Source organism: Stylophora pistillata, chromosome 8, assembly GCF_964205215.1.
Source record: "Stylophora pistillata chromosome 8, jaStyPist1.2, whole genome shotgun sequence".
Taxonomy (NCBI): domain Eukaryota; kingdom Metazoa; phylum Cnidaria; class Anthozoa; order Scleractinia; family Pocilloporidae; genus Stylophora; species Stylophora pistillata.
Window position 1 is genome coordinate 33,852,672 of NC_142526.1, and position 25,000 is coordinate 33,877,671.

Consider the following 25,000-nt stretch of genomic DNA (forward strand, 5'->3'; position numbering starts at 1 on the left):
AGTTGTACTTTCCTTTTGTATTCTGCAGGGAACTGTCTCTGGCAATTTCCGCTGGTTCTGGCCTTCTCTTAGAGCCCTGCAAATGCAAGTTTACGATCGGATCAGGCATGGCCGACGCCATATTGTAGCCTTGCCTAATGAGAGGTACTGGGATCGACATGGCTAAAGTGTGACTTCCGGTTTCGGTGCACCTCAGACCCGGGCTCAGTGCTTCACAGTGAACTACAAATGCTACTAGTTTAACTAAAACTTTAAATATCGATTAAGGTCACCAAGTGCTTGGGACTAGAGACAAAAAATTATCAAACAATGGCATCAAAAATGATCTGATAATTAACAAAATGCGAAAATTATGCTAGCATTGCTACTTGGCAGAAATTAGGCTAGTTTGCTCGAATTATGCCAAAAATTATGCTAGCATAATCTATGAATGCCTAGCTGAGCTCCTTGTCTTTTCCAGCTAATGACTGGTTTTGGATCACCAGTGGCACTGCAGTTTAGCGTCAAACTGTCGCCCGAGACCACAAAAACCTTTCCAGGAGGCCTAACAGTAAACTGGGGCAGGGAGACAACCACCAAGGGAGTTCTTTTTACAACACTTCCTAGGAGATTTCTGGCCGTGCAGAGATAGTTGTCAGAGTCGCTTTTTCGGACCTCAAGGAGCTTGATGACACTGCTGTTGAACTGAACCCTCCCATGAGGTAACTGACCAAATGACTTGCTCCATGTGACTTTAGGATGTGGGTGGCCGGTAACGTGACTAGTAGGGAGAGTGACGTCACTTCCTTCAATGGCGAGGAGAGGTCCATGATGGAAAAAAAACACGTGGACGAACTAAGAAAAAGTAGATTTGTACATGAAGGAGCCCACATATGATTATTATTAGAACACCGCCCAAACATAGGTCTAACGGATAAGATGAGAGAATATATCTTCCTGTTTGGCTGGAACGCCCACGTAGATATCTCTCAACTGGTGCGAAGTTCTTAATAGAGACCTTAAGATCGAGGTTTGGCCATCTTACCGCAAACGGCAAACCGCGGTTTGCCGTTAGCGGTTTCACGTTAGCAGTCTGCCCATGTTTGGGACTTAAGATTCGCGGGTGGTAGCACTGATAAATTATGAGAAAATAGTACAAAAACAAGATTGCTGCTGCCCGAAGGTGATATGTGGATTAACGTGTTTGTTGGATTTTATTGATTACTTAATGATAGCAGAACAGTAAATCTTTAATCCTCTTTGAATTAGTCAAGACTAAAAAGATCTGCTGGACATTATGCAGCTTGACGATAGTAGTTCTGAAGGTTCGTTGTCGAGCAATGAAGATCTCGATTTCTTATTTCTTGAAGCAGCTTTGTATGCTTGGCCATCTGAACAGAGCCATTAATGGAAAAAAAATACTTATTCATGCATTCACATATCATCGGAATTTGGCCTTTGTTTAACCTCAAAGTAATCCGACCGACAAAACAGTTTCAACAACAGGGACCTTAAGATCGAAGTTTTTAGGCATTTCCCGCGAACCGCGAACGTCAAGTAGGCACGTGACCAGTGCCTTGTCGTCAGGTCTGCAGTTTCAGGTTCACGTTTTGTACGGATGGACCACGCTCTAGAGGTAAGTGATTTATCACAAGGTTTTTTTTGCACCCAAAGCATCAATTCCCACGTTTTAGAACTCTTTCGCTTATTAATTATCGAATTCTTTTTCTTAGAAACGTAATTTTGAAGACGATTTCTCAACTAAAATAGAAGTGAACGAATGAATGAAAACAAACTTGGCGGCCGGCTATTTGTTATTTGTTATTTGTTATTTGTTAATTTGTTAAGATGGCCAAACCTCGATCTTAAGGTCTCAAACATTGAGTCCTGGCCAAAACTGCGTAAACATTAATGGTGCGTACTGTAATAGATCCGTTGAACCTAAACACGTCAGAAGTGGCTTCACGATGCCATAACACATATATTTTTTTCTTCAACGATAATTTAGATTGTTTCAACCGACACAGTTAATTTCTTTTTTGTCAGAAGGTACCCCTTTTAGCGGGGATGACTCCCGCCAAGAAAGGGGAAAAGACCATGACAGAAGGCAGCAACAACGAGAGCGTTGATACCAATGTTAAAAAATAAGCTTTTCTTTCTGGCTTATTTAAATTTGAGGTTCTTGACCATGATCAAATTAACTTACCATTGACCTCTAACTGCACAACGGCTCGATCCTTTCCTAAGATGTTTGTTGCTGTACACTGATACGAGCCTGAGTAGTTTTCTGTCACGTTTTGTAGCTGTAACTTTCCCCCTGAAGCTGCTGGTTTACTGATTTCTGATTTATTGCCTAATTTACTCCACACTATCACCGGCTCAGGATTACCGCTAGCTGAACATTGAAAGGAGGCTGATCTACCTTCGTTAACCGTCAAAGTCGCAGGAGAAGCAACAACAGTAGGAGATGAAATCGATGGACCAGGTTCTCCTTTGGTTCCCGGCATGCCTTTGTTTCCTCTTTCTCCTTTCTGTCCTTTGGTTCCAGTCTCTCCCTTTAAGCCTATGGATCCTATGCTGCCTTGCTTTCCTCTCTTTCCTGGTGATCCCATAATTCCTCTATCACCTTTATTTCCACTCTGTCCTTTCTGTCCTCTCCGCCCTCTATTTCCTTTCGGTCCAGGTCGACCGGGAGGGCCTGGTGGACCTGACCTGCACGTGGAATCCTTGGAGTGACAAAGTTGAAGTAAAAGCTTGTTGATTCTGGCCATTGTTTCTGCTTTGCGTAACTTTTCTGTTTCGTTCTTTACATTCCGCTTGTTTCTGATATTTCTAAGGGAATGGATATCTACGAAAAAGACAGTAAAATTGCTAATTGCATATATTCATCACAACGACAAATGAGGAAAAGTTATCTGTCAAACATATTTCACTGAGACGTCATTTCCATTCATCAGGAAAATTTTTGCAGAATTTTCTCTTATCATTCTTTTGTTAAACGTTTTGCCCGTTCTTACACTTCCCTATTGGAAACAGCGCTTTTTTTTTTTTTTTTTCACACAAATTTCTGATCAGGAATGCAAACTCCTTCAGACAAAATTTAACAAACCGAGCTCAAACAAGTCCTTTTTTTTTTTTCAACAAAGAGGTTTTTTATGAAACACATCCTCTAGTTATCTTCACCTAGAGTAATTCACCGGACTGAATCATTAAAAGCGTGACCTCAAGAAAGTCGGTTTAATTTGTCCGCTTCAATAGACGGGCAGTGATTGGTCGACGTTATCAATTATGCGTAACCAAATTTGAGGGCGACCTCGCTCTGAAGAGCCCCTATCGAATTAGAGAAGAAGGGGCCAGAATTGGCCAACTAGGCCTCGTAAAACTCACTTTTCTGAGATTAAAAATGTTTAATTCTAAATAAACTCACGGCTATGGTTAAGTTTAAAGGAGAATTTACAGTTTGCGCCTAAAATAAACGATTTTTACGAAGTAGATATTAAGTCCAGTTGAAAACACACAAAGATTTGGGCATTTTTAGTATGAAAGGCTATGTCGGCTAGACGTGCCGACACTTACACCAACGAATCAGTGAACAACACAAATGATCGGCAATCGGACAACCCCTCAGGGATCAGCACGACTTGGAGCCAAAAGACATCACACAGAATTTTCGAATCTTAAGGAAGTGTCAGAACAAAGTCATTTTTAAGAGAGATTCTCTGAAAACCGTTACTACCCTCGAACAATCAACTCACAGCAAATGGCAGACTATTCTTTATTCTGACAGAATCTTGAATAATGTCCTACGGGAACCTTTATCCATTACAGTTTGAAAATGTTTCATCCGAATTACCTAAAAAACTGCACGTTTCAAGCGAGCGCGCCATTGTCCTGAGCCCAGACATGAATAACAATACGCCTGTCAAAGTAAACAATGCCCATCGTGGAGTGTTGATTTCTTCACAGTCGAATTTTAAAGTGGTTCTTATCGTCAGCTGTTAAACCTTGCCCTAACGGACTGTATTATTATTATTAGGGATGGTAGCTCTTTCCGTAGCTTTTTGAAACCTTGCCCTAACGGACTGTATTATTATTTTATTATTATTATTAGGGATGGTAGCTCTTTCCGTAGCTTTTTTAAACCGTACACAAGTTTAAGTTTTCGTCAGCGTTAAAAGGATCTTCGGACAATGTTTTTCCAGTAACGTTTCTAAAAGTTGTCACAGACTTTATGCTGGATAACTTAATCTCATGTCTTTCTTAGCTTGATATTAAATATATTTTCGCTCTAAAATGAAAAGATTTTAAGCGATATGACTTTCCGACAAACGACAATCTGTTCCTGATGGGAAAACTGAGCAAAAACAAACATTTGGATCGTACAACCAAGGACTGAGTCACAGGGTAAAGCAGTTGTACGAAAATTTTCGCGTTGCTATATATTTGTGGAGGATGAAAATTTCTAAGTGACCTCTGGTCTATAAACTAGATGTCAGTCAACGTTTTAAGCATAAATTTTTAGCCTGCACGAAAAGGCCTTAACCTGAGAGCCTTCAGCATACGGGAAGCAGTCAGACCACGTACACATTACATTCTACTTCCTGCAAGTAATTGCCTTACAGTGTTTCCTGCAAAGCTCAATACAGATGATCTCCAGCAGAGAGGAAGCTTTACAAACACTGGTTGAGATACATATCTTATTAGACATTTTGTTGTGTAGTATCGCTGGGTATTTTTACGAGTTGTGCCGTATTTTGACGAGCCCGTAGCTGGTTTAAATTCACCTCGCTACGTGATTCACTGAAGTCAGGAAGTTAAGTGTCTCAGCAGTTACCTCACACGCACTCATAATGTCACGCTTTGTGCAGTATCTCTCGGCTCTTTGATTCGATCAAGAAGATTATGTTGTATGGAAACATGAATGAGATCATAGCCTGGCTAACCCATCCATTACTGTGATGATCAATGAGACATACGGAGGAAATACAAAAACATTTTAAGTGACAATAAATAAATAATAAATAAATAATGAATAAAGCATTAGATATAATATCACTTTCGTCGTGACCAAAATTCTCTATTAACCCTTTAACTTCCGGAAGTGAATAACATGTAACTTGTCCCCACAATATCCATACATTATTATCCAACTACACCTAGACGAGTACAAATAACACCATAGACGAGTACAAATATCACGCGGTATTTGCACTCGTCTATTGTAGAGTACCGGTTAAACAGGTTTCGTCGCATCGCGCAAGCAAAGAATTGGATTGTAGTTACGAAAAAAAAAAAAAGATGGTGGACAATTTGAATCTTATTTCCGACGAGGAAGAGTCAGAATGGCTGGCAAATATAGATCCAAGTTCATTAGATGAATCCAACGAAGAAAAAAAGCTTGACGACCAGAAAATTTCTTCATTTAATGAAGAAAATAGAAACAGCAACACAACAACGCGCCAATTCCGTTACGCTTCGCATACTTCTGTCACGCACTCCCTGTAAATAAATATCGGCGAAATTCGCCCGCACTGAAATAACAGTTTGGCGTGTTGGATAATAAATAACTTATTAGGCGTTTTGTTGTGTAGTATTGCTGAGTATCCTCTCTCGTTATTTGTATTTAGACTCGCCCTACGGGCTCGTCAAAATACGGTACAACTCGTAAAAATACTCAGCGATACTACACAACAAAACGTCTAATAAGATATATTTATCCGGCAAAAAGGTAATGAGAATACTCAAACTTATCAGGTAGAAGTCAGTTGTTATCGTGATCTAACTAATCTACAAGGAAATGTGTAGCAGCTATGGGGGGGGGGGGACTTAAAAATCAGATATAGGGAGTTAAAGGATTAACTACAGTTAAACGTTGATGCATCGATGGATTTGCTACCTCTCTAAGCACGGTGTAAATATTCCTTTTCAGTACTGAATCACTCTGGACCGTTGGCTTCAAACACAAGAGGAGAACAACTCCATTCGGCTTAGCTGAGGTTTCCAGAACACGACACGTTGAACATTTTATCATTCAGCAGTTCTTTATTTTTGACCGTCACACGACTCTTTATACTACATTCAGGTATTACTTTCGGATGTTTTGTAAGTCAACAAATTTACCGGGTAGTCTGCTTGTGCTAAGATAGTCTTGTGAGTGGATGTGGTCTACAACTCACACCGAACGTTGTGGGCACTTTTACGAAAATAGATCATTCCTTTTAAAAGAAGATATACCGATTTTGTTATCATTTATTTTCATTTTATGCTGGTTTAAATCCAGTTCAACCCTATTAAACCCGACACAATAGAGCACAATCGACAAAACTTTAGTGATGGAAGAAACGAGGGAAAACTTTGCCTTTGCTACGGTGCAAAATTCACATCCGTCTTGGCAAGTGTCATTATGAACCTCTTGTTATTATGATAACAAAGTAACCTTGATATTCTGTGTCAAGCAAACTCGATCCTAGCTCAAGTTTTTAGGCCTGAGTTTGGCCAATAACCGTGCCTTGGACTGCTGAGGGTGTAGTGGATCATTTTTCACTCAATACATCAATTTTGTAGTGGGGAAAGAATTGAAAACTGGAAGTCTACTTACCTTCCCTAATGGATCACGTACGAGTTGCTCGAAAGCTGGAGTGAGGGGGCGGGGAGGGGGTGGGGCAATATGCTATTTGATAACAGACAGCAAGCACCTTTAAAACGTTTATTTTGAAAACTTCGCGACAATTCTATAACACGATAATGATTATGATGATGATGATGAACTTTATTCATGTGTCAATTATAAAATAGCAGTAAGAAAACCACTAAGTAAGGACACAACAAGATAATTTAGATAAAATAATAAATAACTAAGTATTAATATACGATGAAATAGCAAAAAATATGCGAATAAATAGCATAAAATTAGTGGTCAGCAGAATTAAGCTAGGGGACCTTAAGACGTGGTGGGGGGGGGGGAGGAATAGTCTGAGTCTAACTAAGATATAACTAAGAATCATGCACTGCAAAGACGTGGGGGGGGGGGGAGGAATAGTCTGAGCCTAATTAAGATATAACTAAGAATCATGCACTGCAAACCAAGCAGCCCACACAGCCACCATCGCCCATTAACATTTTCAAATCCATTCCTCAAACTGCCCTCTTAAAACCCGCTAGTGAATTCAACGTCCTAATACGGGAAGGTAGCTTAGCCCATAGCACAGGTCCTAAATACCTAAGGGAATGCCTGCCATAATTAATAGAGTTAAATCTTGGAATAGTAAATTCTTTATACACTGTGTGATTTGCTGAAAATAAATCTGTATATAGCTTGGTGCTAGCTTAAATTTTACTTTATACATGATGGTCGCTATATCTTGCAATCTACGGTTCACTAAGGTGGGCAATTTAGCCCATTCTAACAACTGCCTATAGTTAGCGTTCCAGTCACGGAAAACTGCCCTAAGACCCCTCTCCTGGACATGCTCCAGTTTTCTTGCATCACTTCCCCTACAAAAGTGCCATACGGTACTGCAGTAAGTCAAATAGGGCAAGACTGCAGCCTTATACAGCTGCAGCTTAGCAGTGGTTGGTATCAAGTTGCGCAACCTTACCATTACTCCCACTCTCTGACTAGCTTTTTTGCAAATCTCACTTATGTGGACATTAAAGGTCAATTGATAATCAATGCGTACACCTAATAATTTAATGTTCTGATCGTGGGAAACTCTATTACCGTCTATGTCAATAGCGATAATAGCGCTAAAGTTACAATTTAGGTGATTTTTTTCCTTTTTTGTTTTTGTTTTTGTTTTGTTTTGTTTTGTTTTGGTCTTTTTAACTGTTACGATAACAGTATATCGTCTATCAATATAATTTTATAAAAAGGGAAAAAATTGTCTCCAAGGGCCTGGTGGACCTGACGTACGGGTGGGATCCTTGAAGTGACAGAGTTGAAGTAATTTTTTTTAATATTATTATTTTGGCCGTTGTTTCCTCTTTTTAAAAATTTTCTGTTGCGTTATTGACATTTCGCTTATTTCTGTGAAGTTTAACTATTGGACTGAAGACAGTAAAAGTTTTAGCTGCACTACGGCAAATGCACAACTAAGTTAAAATTGTCTGTCAAACATATGTCTTTGCAACGTCATATATACATTCATCATCAAATGAATTTGCAGAAGTTTTTCTAATCACTCCTTTGATAAACGTTTCCTTCCAGCTCTTATTCCGTTATGCAAAGCCCTACCGACAAAATTTAAAAAACTGGGTTTCTATCTCAAACAAGCGGTTTTTTTTTCTAACAAACAATTTTTTCTTATACACATCTTCTAAGTATCTCTGACTATAAAAATTGACTGCATCGCATTGTTCAGAGTGTGACCTAAAGAAAGTCGATCTGTTTGCTTCAGTGCACCGGAAACTGAGTAAATAAAACGTTTGGATCGTATAACCAAGGATTGAGTCACGGGGTAAGGCAGTTGTTGTACGAACATTTCCCGTTGCGATATATTTGTTTAGAATGAAAAATTCTAAGTTAGCTCTTTGCTATAAACTACATATAAATCCACAATTATTTAGCTGAAACTTATAATCTGCACGAAACGAACTTGACCTGTAAGCCTTCAGCAAACGGGAAGCAGTCAGACTGGGTACACGACATATTCTACTTCCTGCAAGTACTTACTTCACAGTTTGTCCTGCAAAGCTAAATACTCGTGATCTGAAAACATATTCAATTTGATTCCTTCAGCAAAGAGAAATATTTATAAACACCCGCTAAAAAAGACTCAATTATTCTGCAAGTTGTTTAAAAAATTTCAAAGGCTAATTGGATTTTTCTGTTTTATTGATTTTCTGAGGAGTTCCCGCATACTTTTACTTCTGGAAATACCAACCTAAAAATGTGGAACTACTGTCCTTTTAAATTCTTCTGAAAATATCTACATATACTTCGATTTGGCTGAAGCTCTCACACGATTCCCTGACGAAGAACTAGTTAAGGACACCTTCTCGTCTTACATGTTTAAATATATTACTAATTCAGATACAAAAAGCGATCTTGAATGAGCTGCAATAATTTATTTTGTTATCAACAAAACTCACCAGGAGCTTTTTGGATCACTTCTATATCTGCGCGGTCGTTAGGCGCCGGCTTGCTCCGTGCATCCCTTTCAAGATCATTTAATCTATTCTTGTGCTGGTTCAACTCCAGTTCAACTCTAATAAACCCGACACAGTAAAACACAATCGACAAAAGTGAAATGATGGAGGCAAAGGAAGGAAAACTTTGCTTTTGAAAAGCCATGTCATTAATTAGTTCCATGATTCAGCGCCAACTGAAGAATCTGTAGTCAGTTGCTGCTGGCCGCTACGGGATTCATGAGGTCAGGAAGTTTAATGTTTCAGCAGTTACCTCACACATACCCATAAATGTCACGTTTTCTAATCTATTATTTCTATGGTTTTTCCGAAGCATCAGAGAATTAGGGGAGGGATGTTTCACTCCGCTTTTTGAACTTGATTAGTTGATTAGTTACCGATACCTCTATATGAAGCATCGAAAACAACCCTTTCTTAATATCTCTCAACGATATCGTGCGCGTGTTTTTTCTAGCTGCTTGTTTTCAGATTATTGTGCCATTCCAAGATCAACATTTCAACAATAATCGTCATCCTGTTGCTACGTACGTGTGCATGTGTAACGTAAAGATTGGGTCACTTGCACGAGAGGAAATAAAAAGAAATCGAAAGAAGCACAGTTGCCTCGTTTTTGTGATTCTCCCTAATGTTGATGTTACTGTTTTTTTTTGTTTGTTTGTTTTTAGTTTTTCTTCCTTTGTTCTATCAAGATGGTTTGTTGTACACTTTACTGCGATCTTATGACTGTATAAGAGTCAATGCGCAAATAGAATTAACAAATTAAATTAAAGTGAATTCAATTAAAAATAGAGTACCAATTGTTATTATAATGAGTCATAGTGTGTCAGTTCATTGTTCAACTATTGATCGAATCCCTTCCAAGCTGTTTTAATAGCAGTTCCCGACTACATTTCAATTGTGGATGATGACGACCGGAAATTCTTTAAAGTCAGGTTTGATGTCATCGTCCGTACTGCGCGACTTTTGTCGTCGATTCGATCAGGAAGATTTGATTAATTTGGAAACATTACTAAGATCGCAGAAGGACCTCTCTTTTAATTTGTTAATGCGGTGATAAACAAGAAATACGAAGGAAACATAAAAACATTGCTAGTGATCATGAATAAAGCATTGGATATAATACAACTTTTTGGACGCATCGTGATCAGAAATCTCTATTAGCCTGTTAACTTCCAAAGGTAAATGACATGTAACTTCTCTGTTGAGAACGACTCAATAAATCCGCGGTTAAACTCAATGTTTTACTTTATTTTGATTGAGAAACAAAACCTCCATGGCAAATACTCGGTCTGCGCAAGGCAAAAAACTCGAACTAAGTAAAAGTACTTGACATTTGATGCCTGCCACTCATTTCTAAATATGGTACAGTGTAACACGACGTCACGTTCTCCTGAACATTCTCCCTACAATACTTATACATTTCCCGGCAAACAGGTAATGAGAAAACTCAAACTTATCAAGGAGTTTGGCCAATAACCGCAACTTGGTCTGCTTAGGGAATAGTGGAACATTTTTCACTCCCTACTCCAGTTTCGTAATGAGGCAAGAATATACAGACGGCTAAAAGCTAGCATATCTCCCCTCCCCTAGACGATGCACGACTTACTCGAAAGTTGGCGTTAGGAGGGGAGAAAATAGTGCGAGAAGACAGTGTGAGACGATAACTGCGTTGTAGAAATGTAACAAACCGCAACATGCAACAGAATGAAAGAGAAAAACCGTCGTTTAATATTGCAAATGTATTTAACGGCCTTAAGCAAGGGACTTGCCCCCATAGCAGCATCTAAATGGCACCTCTACATTCAATGGTATAATACCGCTTTAACAAACTTACTTTATGATAATGTAAAGTTGAGTAAGTTAGGTCACTAATAACATGGAGTATATCAAGCCAGTATCTAAAGCCTCAATTAGACCTTAGAACCATAGTAACAACCAGTTGAGTTCTAATACTTACATACACTCGAGGATAGAGGGGTAGCTATCGCTTATATAGTATTAAGCTTTAGTAAGACCATTCGCTGGTGGCCAGGCTATACTCAGTGTCAGTGTCAACTGATAACAAAGATAACAAAACTGTCCGTGGCTGGAGTCAGACTCGAGCCCGAGTCACGTTCGAGCCCGAGTCTAGTTCGAGTCACGAGTCAAGTCCTTGTCGACTAAATTTTTCCCGTTTTTTACTTTTGGTTTGTTTTATGTATCGAAATGATGCACCAGGGATACAAGAGCATCTAATTTTAGGGTGCTAGTTTTTTATTATCATTATTTACAACTATAAGGATAGTGTATCGCCTATCGATACAATATTTTTACAAAAAGGGAAAAATTAATTTGACTCGAACTTAACTCGTGACTCGAACTTAATTCGAGCTCGACCTTGACTTGTTCTACGGTATGGCTCCCATGGCTGCCGACGGCGGCGACTAAATCTAGTTATGCTGCGAATTGATAAAAGTTTTGCAATGTGTCCTGCGTTTTCTAACGTGCCATTTAAAAGTTTTCTAAACTAGTTCCTGTTCATTCACATTGTTGATTCAGTAATCAAACTGCTTTTTCTTTTCTTCCAATAGCTAAATAGAGTTATGTGAAAGTATCAGTTATGTATTGGGAGTAAAGTCACTAATAGGAGTAAACATATCACAAACAACGAAACATTTAACAACCATAAAGCTTCAGAAAAAACTGTTTTAGACCTGTGTTCTTGAATCGGTAGAATTATTCGAATTTAAGTTTCTGTTAACAGGAGTGAACGAGTGAGTGATATTGAGCCTACGATACCGGCAGGTGGTTTGAACCTAGTTATGTTGTTGTTTCTATGGTGACGGCCTCAGTTTCATTTCTGTGAATTTAAGGGAAAGAGTACGTCTAAAGTGAAACCACCTGGCTCCTCGGCTATCTTTTTTATTTCCGAGATATCTTCCGTTTAGATTGGACGTGTGGCAACCATAGTACCACCACGCGCCAGTATATCTTACAGCACAGTTAGTACTCCCGATAATGTCATTATCTTTGTCTTTTGTGGAAAACGTCATGTTATTATGATGTTCTAACGAATCTCCAGCTGTCCCTGAATATGAACCCACTTCAAGTCGATACCGCGCCTGCTCATCACCAATGTTAAACTTTCCGTATTTTGCATATGCTCTAACTCCATTCCAGTCCTCTAGGTCCACTCGAAGAGAGCTTGATCTAGCAGCCGTCAGTCTGTGGATCTTGTCGTTTCCTAACCAGAACCCGCCAGTAAGCCGACCGAAGCCTATTTTGTAGTCGCGCCATCCCCGATAGAAGTCTACCCGGCCATCCTGTCTTCTCTGAAACACGGTCCAGCCTCCACCGTCAGTGCTCATGTCACAATAAACATTGAATTGTCCTTGACCATCTGGGTTAACAGAGTATACTCCGTTCTGAGTATGGCCTGATTTTAACACATCTGAACAATCTCGATCTGAAATGAGACAAACACTGCTCAGCGATTTGAAGATTTTTGAAAATGAGGTTTAAACGTTCGATACGAATTTATCGCATCCTCCTCGTCCTCTCCCCACTTAGGTTCTCTCATGTGACCTGCTGTAGATCATATTTGCCAGCAGTTTCAATAGAAACATTAGAAAAGTCATGTTCTCCAGTGTGAAAGTAGTAAAATATAGTACTATATCTATCTCGGCAGCATCAGACTCATTAGTTTTGGAGCAAGGCGTTTTATCTCTACATGTATTTCGCGTGCAAGATATGCGCCGAAACCTTCCGAAGAAACATGAAACATGAAACATGAAACAAACATCGTTTTCTTACAAATTGAGTTTAAAAGATTAAACAGAGAATAAAACTGAGATTTAATCTCCCTCACTTAAGATTTTAACTATTTATCCAATGAAGCTAAATCTCACATCAGAGCAAAAGGAGACCTAAAGAAGTGAAAAAAAACCGTCCCTCGTACTTTGCCAAAATACGTCTGGAATGTCAAGATGGCACGTTTCTTGCAACCTCTACCACGCCCATAAAAGGCATCACCAACCTTTAGGAATTATCTCAACGTAGCTGACAGTGTCTACAGTAAACAATTTTGCACTTGTGGCCACACAAACGTAATATCCCGAGTCTTCCACTTTCACGCTTTTTATAATCAGTGAATCTTGTAACCTTTGGCTCCTTCCCAAAGGCAGTGCTGATCCAAGTCTCTTCCATTTCATGACTGGTTTTGGATCACCAGTGGCGCTGCAATTTAACATCAAAGCGTCGCCGGCAAACGCAATAGTTTTCGCGGGTGGTTTGACAGTGAACTGTGGTAAAGATACCACGATTAAGGCAAATCTCTTTACATCACTTCCTACAAGGTTCGTGGCAGTACATAGGTATGTGTCTGAATCACTTTTACGGACGTTAAGAAGTTTGATGACACTGCTGTTAAGCTGAACCCTCCTATGAGGTAAATGACCACCAAATGACTTGCTCCAAGTGACTACAGGCTGTGGATGGCCAGTCACGTGACATATTGGAAAAGTGACGTCACTCCCTTCAACGGCGTGGAGGATCCCAGGGTAAAGAGTAATACGTGGACGAACTGTGAGAATTCAAATTAAGTTATGTCATGGGTGTTTTACTTAGTTCACTACGTATTACTCCACCAAAAGTCAAGTAAAATACATAGATCGGACAGGAGCCCCTAAGCAATGGGCTCCTGGATGGAATTTTTCTTTTGCAAATATATTCAGGTACGAAAACGACATGTCAGCCTCTTCACTAAGAGGTGTTACATGAACAATGGGATGTTCGATCTTTTCGTTCCTTACATTGGCCGAACTCAGTTTAACACGTGAATAAATAAAGGTCGGCGTTACAGCTAAAACAGCCGCCAAAATAAATGGAGATGAATCAGTTTGACACTGACATAACGTTTGTCCTAGCATGCATTTATCCCACTCGTTGATACGTCTTCAGGGAAATGATAAATAAATAAAAAGAGACAAACAAATGTGAAAGTAAGAAATCCTGTTTAAATCTCAGATTCAATTGGTTGGAGACTTCACCCCCATTAATCTATTAATAGGTCTCCTATTCACGTAGCTCGTCTCGGTTTAGTTTCAAGAGAAAAAAAAGAGGAACTTACCGTTGACCTCTAACTGCACTGTAGCCTGATCCTTTCCAAGGATGTTTGTAGCGTAACACCGATACATTCCCGAGTCGTTTCCTGTCACGTTTCTCAACAGCAATGCTTTCCCTGAAACCACTGCTTGACTGAGTTCTGATCCATTGTTCACTTTACCCCACACTGTTGTAGGCGTGGGATTGCCGTTAGTCGAGCACTGAAACAAGGCCGATCTACCTTCGTTAACCGTCAAGGTCGCAGGAGAAACAACTACAGTAGGAGATGAAATGGATTGACCAGGCTCTCCCTTGGTTCCCGGTATGCCTGTCCCTCCTCTTTCTCCTTTCTGCCCTTTGGCTCCAGTCTCTCCCTTTATCCCGAAGGGTCCTTTACTGCCTTGCTTTCCTCTCTTTCCTGGGGATCCCATCTTGCCTCTATCCCCTTTATCTCCAGTTTTCCCTTTCTGTCCTCGTCGCCCTCTATTTCCTTTAGGTCCAGGTGGACCGGGAGGGCCTGGTGGACCTGACGTGCAAGTGGAATCCTTTGAGTGACAGAGTTGAAGTAAAAGTTTGTTGATTTTGGCCATTTTTTCCTCTTCTTGAAAGTCTTCTGTTTTGTTGTCGACATTTCGCTTATTTCTGTTGAGTTTATGGGACTGGATATCTATAGGAAAGACAGTGAAATTTATAGCTTTACATTTCTATCACAAGGGAAAATGCACAACTAACGAAAAATTGTCTGTCAAACATATATCATTAAAACGTCATAATCTATCCATAATCACAAGAATTTCGCAGAATTTTTACTTATTATTCCTTGGATGAACGTTCCTTCCAAACCCTAATTCCTTTTTGAGAACAGCTTCTTTTAAAGGCTAATTAATATTAATTTCTATCCAAGAATGCGAAATCTTTCGGACAAAATTTAAGAGACTGATTTCCTATCTCAAACAAATGTGCTTTTTTTCTTCAACAAACTATTTTTTTTTTCCTAAAACGCATTTTCTAATTATCTCCAGCATTTTAAACTGCCGGCTGGTACGGCGTGACAAAGGGCAATAAACGTTTGTAACCTTGGCTTTTGTATATGTGTAACTGCAGATTGTGTGGAGGCAACGTGGACCCCGGACCGAGGCCTTTCTATCACGTTTTTTTCGGGTACTCTTGCCTTGAGGCGTTGTTTGAAATTCAAAAGGCTCTTTCAAAACGATTCTGTAGAAGAGTTCCAAGCAATCTTATTGCTTCGCCTATAATGAAACCATATTTCACGCTTGGTGGGCGGCACGAGGCGAAGTGCGTAAATTGGAAGGTCTCGGTCGGCTTGCGGTGGGTTTTGATATCCAGGATGGAATCTTCTGAAATCTTTCCCCTTTTGACAGAATGGTTCGGGGAGAGTGATTTGGTTCTCTGATATCTCGGCCGTAAATTTCATAGTCGGATGAAAGTATTTAATATTGCTCAAATTACCCCTTTTCCATTGTGGCTTTCAATCAGTAGACTTACACTTTTACGTAGCGATCCTTTTGCAAGAAATTAAAAAAATTGTTGAGTCCCAGTATTCCAAATGAGGTTGTCCTTCCTGGAAAGGTTTGACGTTTGTATTCTGCTTTTCGCCGTTTTTGCTTGTAATGCGCGTGTGAGAGTTACCTATTACCCATGTCTCTTGCGATAGAAAGAGGGAATAGACCCTTTTACATATATTTGTCTTTTTCAGAAGGAAAACACCTATGCACATTTTTTTAAAATTGTAATAACAGTAGGTGACTGAATTAACTTGTGATCGTTGGCCTTCAGCGCAACGTGCTCTGCTTCTTTTTAAAGGCAATGGCAATATGACACATACAGCACATAAGGGTGAAAAACTGGAAGAACTCGACCGCTATCGCTAATAGCGTGACCTTCATAAAATAAATAATTTTTGTTCACTCCTACTTCTTGTGGAATTATTTGTCAACACCAGGCTCAAACTGCGTACCGCCAGAAAGTAGAGTAGAAAACCAGGTAGAAAACTATGTGACGGTCACAGTAAGCAAAATGGCTCTTCTTGGGAAAGTGATAATTGGTAATTCAACGCAGCTAGCATTTTAGTGAGCACGTTTTTGGGGATCAATTATGGGTTAGTAAGGAATGATGAAAAATTAAAGCTTCTTACAGTTATCATTAACTTTCTTAGAATGTCCACGAAAATCTTGGAAGTTGAGTCAACCAGTAACTGTTGTTGTTCTCGGAAAAATAAATTCCTATTTAGTCTCCGCAGACATTTTGCCAAAAAAAATTAAAGTCAACAATGACTGCAAGGTGGAATAAATTCTGATTTCTGCGATTTTCGAAACTGGCAATTTAAAGAATAAAAATTACGTTTTAGAGGTCATTTTACTGTTTACCGCCGTCTTCCATTACAGGAGATATATTGATTTCTACAGTTGAAAACCCTTTTATAGAACTTGAAAAAACTAGCGTGCGAAAAAAAGCTCAAGAAAGGGAACCTGAATTATTACACCGAACGTTAAGGGTAGGAAAATTTTTTGTCCTTCAATAGCAATACATTTCGAAATCTCATTTCATATGAGTCTCATATTTAATTTCCATGATTATCCGTTTGGAAACGGATAATTATTAAGCCTAATAATAATCCGCCACGAACGACATCATACTTCCCAACGGATAATTATTCCACTTTATTATATAGATACTGATGAAATACCAGGATTTCTCCTTTTACTAAAAAATCATATCTTCACCGCGCGCAGTGAAGATACTATTTTTATCTTTCACGTGTGAGGATATTGGTGTGGCCATGGTTACCAACATAATTACCCAACTGCTGTTTCGAAAATGAATAAAAAAAGTTGTCTTTTATGTGGAATTTCACCAGTATCTTTATAACAAACAGAAGATTACATGGCCGCTTGGAGATACGAATTTTATCTTCTCGTGCTGAAAGTATCTCTCACGAGTGAGCGCAGCGAACAAGTGAGAGATACTTTGAGCACGAGAAGATAAAATTCGTATCCCTGCGCGGCCATGTAATATCCTCTATATGTCTTAATGATAATCCGCCACGAACGAGATCAATATTCGCAGCCGATATGTATCAATGTCGTAATAATCCGATCACGTATCAGTAATTTCACGTATCAGTAGTACCAGTAATTTTGCTAACTATGGCACGCCATAGTTATACCTAAATACGAGGCATTGGAAACAACCTTTTACTATGTCTGTTGAAACTTCAAATATGAGACAGAGTTATTCTGGCTGTTTAAATATATCAATATTAATTGACTTTCCTTTTTCGACAAGAATCGAGACTCCTATCAAACTTCGGTTTTTTTTTTTTCTCTTCGGGAGGTAAGGAAACTAATGCAGCCACTGAAAGCTTTCAAGTATTCGGTTTCCAATAGCCAACTGCACTTTGTTTAGGCATTGAAACGGAAATATTTACATTGCTCCTTATTAGAGTACAAATCATAACTGATCGGCATATGCATTTACTTGTCTACACCACGCCAAAAAAGCTAAACTTTGAACATTTAAAACATATCGTATTCGGCAATCCTCGTACTAAATCGATCACCACTAAGCCAGACAATGTTTACGAGCGATGCTGTTAATGCATACCGGAACTCCACGAGAAAATGAAAGTGTCGACCAGAAACTTTGCTCGGAGGATTGACTTAGGGATAATTTTTTCATATCAGACCAGTCTCAAAATTCCTGTTTACTAACGCGGTCACAGGCTGCAAGAGGTTATTGATAAAAAAAAGTTAACGTTGTTTCATCCAGTAAACCGTGGGGGATGGATGCGTCGCTCGTTCGATTCAGTCATTTCTTGTAATAAACTATACTGCTAAGTTTGTCCAAAATTGAAGACAACTTACCAGAAACAGCTTTGCTGATCCGGACATGTGGCTCGTTTGCAGGCGATGTTATCTCCGCCACGCTTTCAAGATCGTGTATTCTTTCCTTGTGATCGTTCAACTCCAGTTCAACTCGAATAAACCCAACACAGTAAAACACAATCGACAAAAGTGAAATGATGGAAGCAAAGGAAGGAAAACTTTGCTTTTGAGTGGTCATTCTTGCTGCTGTTTCAACTCTTTCTCACTAGAATCACGAGCTTATTTTGGGAACTTGCCAATTTCTCTGTTACTGATACTTCTTTCCACTGAAGCTGCAGAGCAAAGGTCACTTCCGTCTCTGCGAGTGTCATTTTAAACTTCCTGTTTTCACACGATAAACAAACTGACGTTGACTGTTCAGTGTTAAGCAAACTCGGTTCACTTTAAGTTCTTGAGGGCTGAGCCCTGGCCAAAAATTGCGATAAGATCTGCTAAGAGTGTAGAAGAACTTTTTTCATTCCATACAACAATCTCGCAATGACGCAAAAATTGCTAAATAAAAGTCTCCCCCCCTCTAAAAGAAAACGCACGAGTTATTCGAAAGCTGAAGGAAGTTTAGTGTCTCAGTAAGTGGGAATTACGAAGGAAATATTAAAACATCAAGGTATAGTGATCATGAATAAAGTATAGGATAATATCAATTTTTAAACGCATCATCGTCATCATTTTTATATTACTTTCATGTGTTTTGAGTGTCAACAAACTTTTTCTCAGAAAATTCCCTGTCGAAGAATTGGTCAAGGACTCCTCACCATCTCACTTTTTTAGATATGTCAGTAACACAGATATGAAGACAGATTTTGAATGAGGGGGGGGGGGACTCGGGAGGACTTGCAATCAAATATTGGGAGTGAAAGGGTTAACTACAGTTAAACGTTGATGCATCGATGGATTTTCTACTTCTCTAGGCACGGTGTAAATATCCTTTTTCAGTACTGAATCACTCTGGACCGTAGGCTCTAAATACAAGAGGAGAACAACCCCATTCGGCTCAGTTGAGATTTCCAGAACACAACGCGTTGAAAATTTTATTATTCAGCAGTTCTTTTTTGCGACCGTCATACGGCTCTTTATACTTTTTTTACGTATTACATTCAGATGTTTTGTAAGTCAACTAATTTACCGGGTGGTCTGCTTGTGCTAAGATGGTCTTGTGAGTGGATCTGGTTTATAACTCACACCGAAAATAGATTCATTCTAAAAGATGACATACCGATTTTGTTATCATTTATTCTCATTTTATGCTGGTTCAAATCCAGTTTAACTCTAATAAACCCGACACAATAGGGCACAATCGACAAAACTTTAATGATGTAAGAAACGAGGGAAAACTTTGCCTTTGTTACGGTGCAAAATTCACATCCGTCTTGGCAAGTGTCATGATGAACCTCTTGTTTTTATAATAACAAAGTAACCTTGATATTCTGTGTTAAGCAAACTCGATCCTGGCTCAATTTTTAGGGGCTGAGCATGACAGGACGGAAAACACTTGCACTGGAAGTACCTCCCGTGGTCCCATACAAAGCCTTAGAAAACTTTTCTAAGGCTTTGTATGGGCTTTTTTTCAGGTGTATCTGGTAGCGTTCCAAGTTGCTTCATTACGCTTACCGCAAGATGTCATAATCTCGCCGCTTTGTGACAGAAATGTCGTTTAACTAAAAGTAAACCAGAACACCTGCCAAACTGCCCGATTTTTCTCTTGCGTGCTCCCGAAAATCTACTGCGCCAACACTTATCACCGGTAAACCCCGTTCTTCTATCCCTGTACCGACCTCCTCACACACTCCCATATTGGTCACTCCTTACAACCCAGAAGAGGTGGAAACTCGGGCTACTCGCGAACTGAAAAGAAAATCATCATCATCTGAACTCTCGACCCCTACCTCAGAGGGGAAAAAGGGGAGAAACAGGTCGAGGAAACACAAGTAAGCTTATAATTCTTAAGTGAGTCTTTTTTCCAAGAATCTTCAAGTGAAATGTGTCTTTTTTCCATGAATCGTTCAAAACTTTAACTATCAATGCAAGGGGGCTAGCAAACCCCCTTACTTACAATTTCTTGTTTGATTTGATCGAGAAGTCCAACTGCGATGTCTGTTTTGTACAAGAAACATTAATTCATTCTGAATCTACTCTCAAATCTCTATCCCGTAGATGGCTGGGCCGTAGTTTTTGGTCCCCTGCCTCTGGGAAACAGGGTGGTGTCAGTGTTTTGATCAGGTGCAACGACTATGATATTAATCTAGTCAATATATACGCTCCTACCAATCCTACCTAACGGAAAAGTTTTTTGTTTCAATTCATGAATTTTTCATTCCCTCCTCTGCGACTATGATGTTAGGAGATTTTAATTGTTACGACAACGCTCTCGATAAATTTGGTGGGAATATCCCTATACACAAAGACTACGAATCTTTAAAAAGTGATTTCGCGCTTTCAGATGTTTGGCGAAATTTGCATCCAAGATCAAGAGAATTTACGTGGCTTACATATGATGCACGATCCTCGCAGTAGATAGCGCTATTTAAGCAATAGCGAGAATCAGACCTGAAAAAAATCAGGCCTGTACGGGATTCAAACTACTGACCCCTGCGATACTAGTGCAGCGCTCTACCAATTGAGCTAACAAGCCAACTGGGAGCAGGCCGTTAAGTTGATTCCTAATAAACCCGTGAAAGTGATAAATGAGATACAATGAAATATATGAAGCTCACATATTTTGTACTGCGGTATTAGATACATATGATGCACGATCCTCGCAGAAGATAGCGCTATTTAAGCATTAGCGAAAATCAGACCTGAAAAAAATCAGGCCTGTACGGGACTCGAACCACTGACCTCTGCGATACTAGTGCAGCGCTCTACCAATTGAGCTAACAAGCCAACTGGTAGAGCGCTTTTTTTTCAGGTCTGATTTTCGCTATTGCTTAAATAGCGCTATATACTGCGAGGATCGTGCATCATATGTATCTAATACCGCAGTACGCAGTTTCGGTTGAATTCTACGCTAGATTTTGGGATCGCTTAGCTCCACATTTATGTCGTGTCTTAAATGCATGCTACCAAACCGGAGAGATGTGTGATTCCATGAGGATAAGCAACACACGCGTTATTTTTAAGAAAGGATATCGTAAGAATCTGAAAAATTGGCGTCCGACTTCCCTCTTAAACGTTGATTATAAGTTATGCTCAAAAGTTCTCTCTCTCCGACTCTCTAAAATTCTGGAATATATCGTTGACTCTGATCAAACTTGTTCTGTGCCCGGACGTAAAATTACTTCAAACTTACATTTACTTAGAGATATCTTAGATTACATCGACCACACGAATGAAACAGGCATTTTGCTCAGTTTAGATCAAGAGAAAGCCTTCGATCGCGTTAATCGCACCTTTCTGCAAAGCCTCTTACCCCGTTTTGATTTTGGCCTGTCTTTTTGTTTCTGGATCAACACTTTATACAATGGGGCCAATATGCGTGTTATTGTTAATGAATGGCTAACCGATGCGATTCCTTTGTCTCGTGGGGTAAGATAGGGGGACTCCCCGTCTCCCCTGCTCTATGTTTTGTGCGTTGAAACTCTCGCATGCAAAATCCGATATAATCCTGAAATCGAAGGCTTTCTCCTTCCGGGCGCACATGGTCTCTGCTATAAAGTTGGAAATTATGCTGACGATACGACCTGTATAGTGAAATCTTATCGCTCTCTGCAAGTTCTATTCAACATGATTGATATTTACCAGCATGGTTCTGGGGCACGCCTTAATGTCACGAAAACAGAGGCCATGTGGTTGGGGGCGTAGCGTACGCGCGACGACCAACCTCCTGGCCTCAAATGGGTGACAAAAATTAAAATTCTAGATGTTGTTTTCGGCCGCGATACTGAATTAGATAACTGACAGCCAAAACTAGAGAAATTAGAAAAACATCTCAACTTATGGAAATCCCGCTCTCTTTCCCTTGTCGGCCGATCACTCATCGCTAACACCCTCGGAATTAGCAAGCTCCTATATCTCTCTACAGTTTTGTGTGTCCCAAAATGGGTCATTTCTAAGGTGAACGCTGTAATCTGGCCATTTGTCTGGGGTTGTCGAATTGAAACGGTTAGCCGAGCGTCCTGCCACCAATCTCTTAGCAGTGGCGGTCTCGGCATTTTGAATTTCCTGATCAAAGGTAAATCTCTTAAATTAGCCTCAGTAATTTCCAATCTAGATGATCGCGAATCAAAATCCTTTTATTTGGCCAGATATTTTCTAGGCTCTAGGCTTGCCTCCTGCCGCTCGGAGTGGAGCTCTCTTCGAGATAACTCCACCCCGAGTACACAGATCTTGACGCCCTATTATGAGAATGTTCTCTCGGCGCTCACCACTCTACGTGGGATTCTCTCCCCCACGGAGTGGTGCGATTTTGAATTTTCTTCCAAGAAATGTTATCGAACTCTCTTGAAGGAAAACTCCACATCTCCAATTCTTCATCACTTTTGGACTCCCTTCCTTCCGATTGACTTTAATCTTGACAAATTTTGGAATTTAGTGCGAGATGACTTTTCTGAAAATTAAAAGAACGACATACTCTGGAAAATTGTACTTCGCGCAATTAAGTTCCGCGATTCTCTAAAGAATTGGGAATATATCGACTCAGATAAGTGTGCCTTCTGTTCCCGTAAAGAAACTATAGATCACTGTTTTCTCAATTGCCCCCGTGTGAAATCTGTGTGGACCTACTTTTCTCCTATTATCTCCTCTATCCTTGGAACTAGATTTCTCCCATCCTGTACCTATGTTTTCTTTTTTCGTTGGACCCCCGCTAGTCCAAAACTGAATCGTATTGCCCGCTTTCTAATTAAGACAATTCTGTACTGCATCTGGAAATTTCCAAATAAATCTACCTTCCACAATGGGAATGACCCCCCTGAAGGTGTAATTCGCTATGCCCTCAGCGAGACCAAAAACAGAATTGCGTGCGACTACTTCCGACTCTCGTTATCTAACTTTAGAAACGCTTGGGAGTTCCCATCAATCTGTACAAATGATGGGGACCCCTATAGAATACTTTTGTGAATAGATTACCTTATGCTTTTGTTAAAATTTGATTAAATCAACTTGGAACTATTTACAACTTAGAATTACCATTAAACAATCCTAGACTTACATTAGTATTAGTCTACGTTAGCCCTAGCCATAACAATATTATAGATTAAGCTTATATTAATATTGGACCTAACTATTTTGGAATTATTTATAACTAATATTTAATACTCGTATATATTTAAGAACTCTTGAACTTTGGAACTCTGGACTGTTTATTAATAATTAGTTGGGGCCAAGCCCACGTGCGTTAGCACTTTTATTTTGTAACTTAGGTGGTTTGTTATGAATAAACCCTTTTCAAAACTTAAAAAAATATATATATATATATCGCAAGTCGTTAGAGGAACTCTCAGGCCAACAAAGGTGCACCTCGCCAGGAGGACCAATAAAGATTCGCAGTCCAAACCTCACAGCAAACACGAACGTAGTAAGTTTAAAAATTGCGAGGATGGACAACTTCTGACGTCAAAAATATAAAAATGTTTTTAATAAAATGTTTCGGTCCGAGACCTTCTTCAGTTATTCACAACTTTTGAAATAAAAGAAGAGAGCATTAAATAAAATCGAAGTGCTAATGATTACGTAATTACAGATAACGACTAATGAACTGGTGCTAATAAAAAGATACCAAAAAACCTAAATACAAAGAAAGCAATAGACAAAATACAAGAAACAAACCCTAAAAACTAAGAGATAAGAATACTAAATATGTTAAAATGAGTGGCGTAATCAGTTGCAAAGAAGCAATGCGGCAAGCAAAAAAAGGGGAGGCCCACTTTTAACTACAACTGCAAACCGTAACAAAATCCCAAAACAAGGCCTTTGGAGCCCGAAAGGGCAAATTAGCAACAAAATCCCTGGAGGAACCCTTAAATGATACTAATCATAATAAGATCCCTTGGCACGGCCTCTGAACCCAATCTACACCTAAAGGGCCGAAAAAATCCAAGAAAAGGGCCTTTGAACGATCAATTAGTAGTGCCTAATATAAGATGGAAAATTAATTATAGCAAATTCTATTTTTCGAATGAAATTCCTATCTTTTATTCAAACCATGGGGTGCCAAAGAGAACAACTGAGCACTCCAATAAGCCTCTTTTGTGATTTCTCCCACGCTACAAGTTTATTCGAAACGAAAAGAATCTTAACTTGCAATCGTATAAAGAGGACTTTTCAGCCCTTCCTCTAAATATTGTTTATGGTGTGGGATGTCCAGATGATATGGTTACAGCGCTTAACTCTCTTGTTACAGAATGCATTGAAAGACATGCTCCTCTAAGAAGAGTGAAAGTTACACGTCCACCCGCTCCTTGGATAGCCGATCCCGAAATCCGTGAGCTGCAGACCCTAACGCAATAAGCTACGCAAAAGAGCACATGAAGCAAATGACAACAATATATGGGAGGCATTTCGTACTATTCGGAACACTCTGAAAACTAAGATTCGGCAGGCTAAGAAATCGTTCTTTGATAACGCGTTTTCTTCAAAACGACCAAAAGAAATCTGGCGTACAATTCACAGAGTGCTGAATCCCAGTACTCAGCCACTCATGGCCGATCCTGATGAGCTCAAATCATTCTTCGCCACTACAGCAGAGAGAACCTTAGGGAAATCTTCAGGGGACTCTGTCGATGACCTATTATATCTGGTAAATTCACTGGCTGGTGTTAGCGACTTCGTCCCTTTCAAGCTACGCGAGGTAACCATGTAGAGGTCTTACGCGAAATCAAATTACTAAAAACGGACAGTTCAACAGGTCCAGATAATATCCCAGTGAAGTTTTTGAAACCAGTTGCGGAGCT

General features: G+C 39.6%; 1 protein-coding gene, 1 non-coding gene and 1 pseudogene across 2 annotated transcripts in view; all 3 read right to left on the minus strand.

Moving 5' to 3' along the window:
* The window catches only part of LOC111344060 (uncharacterized), a 2,001-nt gene extending 1,655 nt beyond the window's left edge, over nucleotides 1-346 (minus strand). The window contains exon 1 of the transcript XR_015990295.1: nucleotides 1-346. This exon is cut by the window's left edge and continues 1,655 nt beyond it. This is a non-coding gene — a transcript (uncharacterized LOC111344060).
* LOC111345580 (uncharacterized) overlaps nucleotides 1-9,288 on the minus strand; it is a 14,038-nt pseudogene extending 4,750 nt beyond the window's left edge.
* A 1,543-nt stretch (nucleotides 9,289-10,831) lies between these two features.
* LOC111345575 (uncharacterized) lies at nucleotides 10,832-18,352 on the minus strand. Its single transcript, XM_022952861.2, has 4 exons — nucleotides 18,093-18,352; nucleotides 14,234-14,875; nucleotides 13,142-13,687; nucleotides 10,832-12,571 (listed from the first exon to the last, which is right to left on the minus strand). The coding sequence occupies exons 1-4, from the start codon at nucleotides 18,289-18,291 to the stop codon at nucleotides 11,940-11,942; spliced, it is 2,019 nt and encodes a 672-aa protein (XP_022808596.2). The 5' UTR covers nucleotides 18,292-18,352; the 3' UTR covers nucleotides 10,832-11,939.
* Between the last annotated feature and the right edge of the window lie 6,648 nt (nucleotides 18,353-25,000).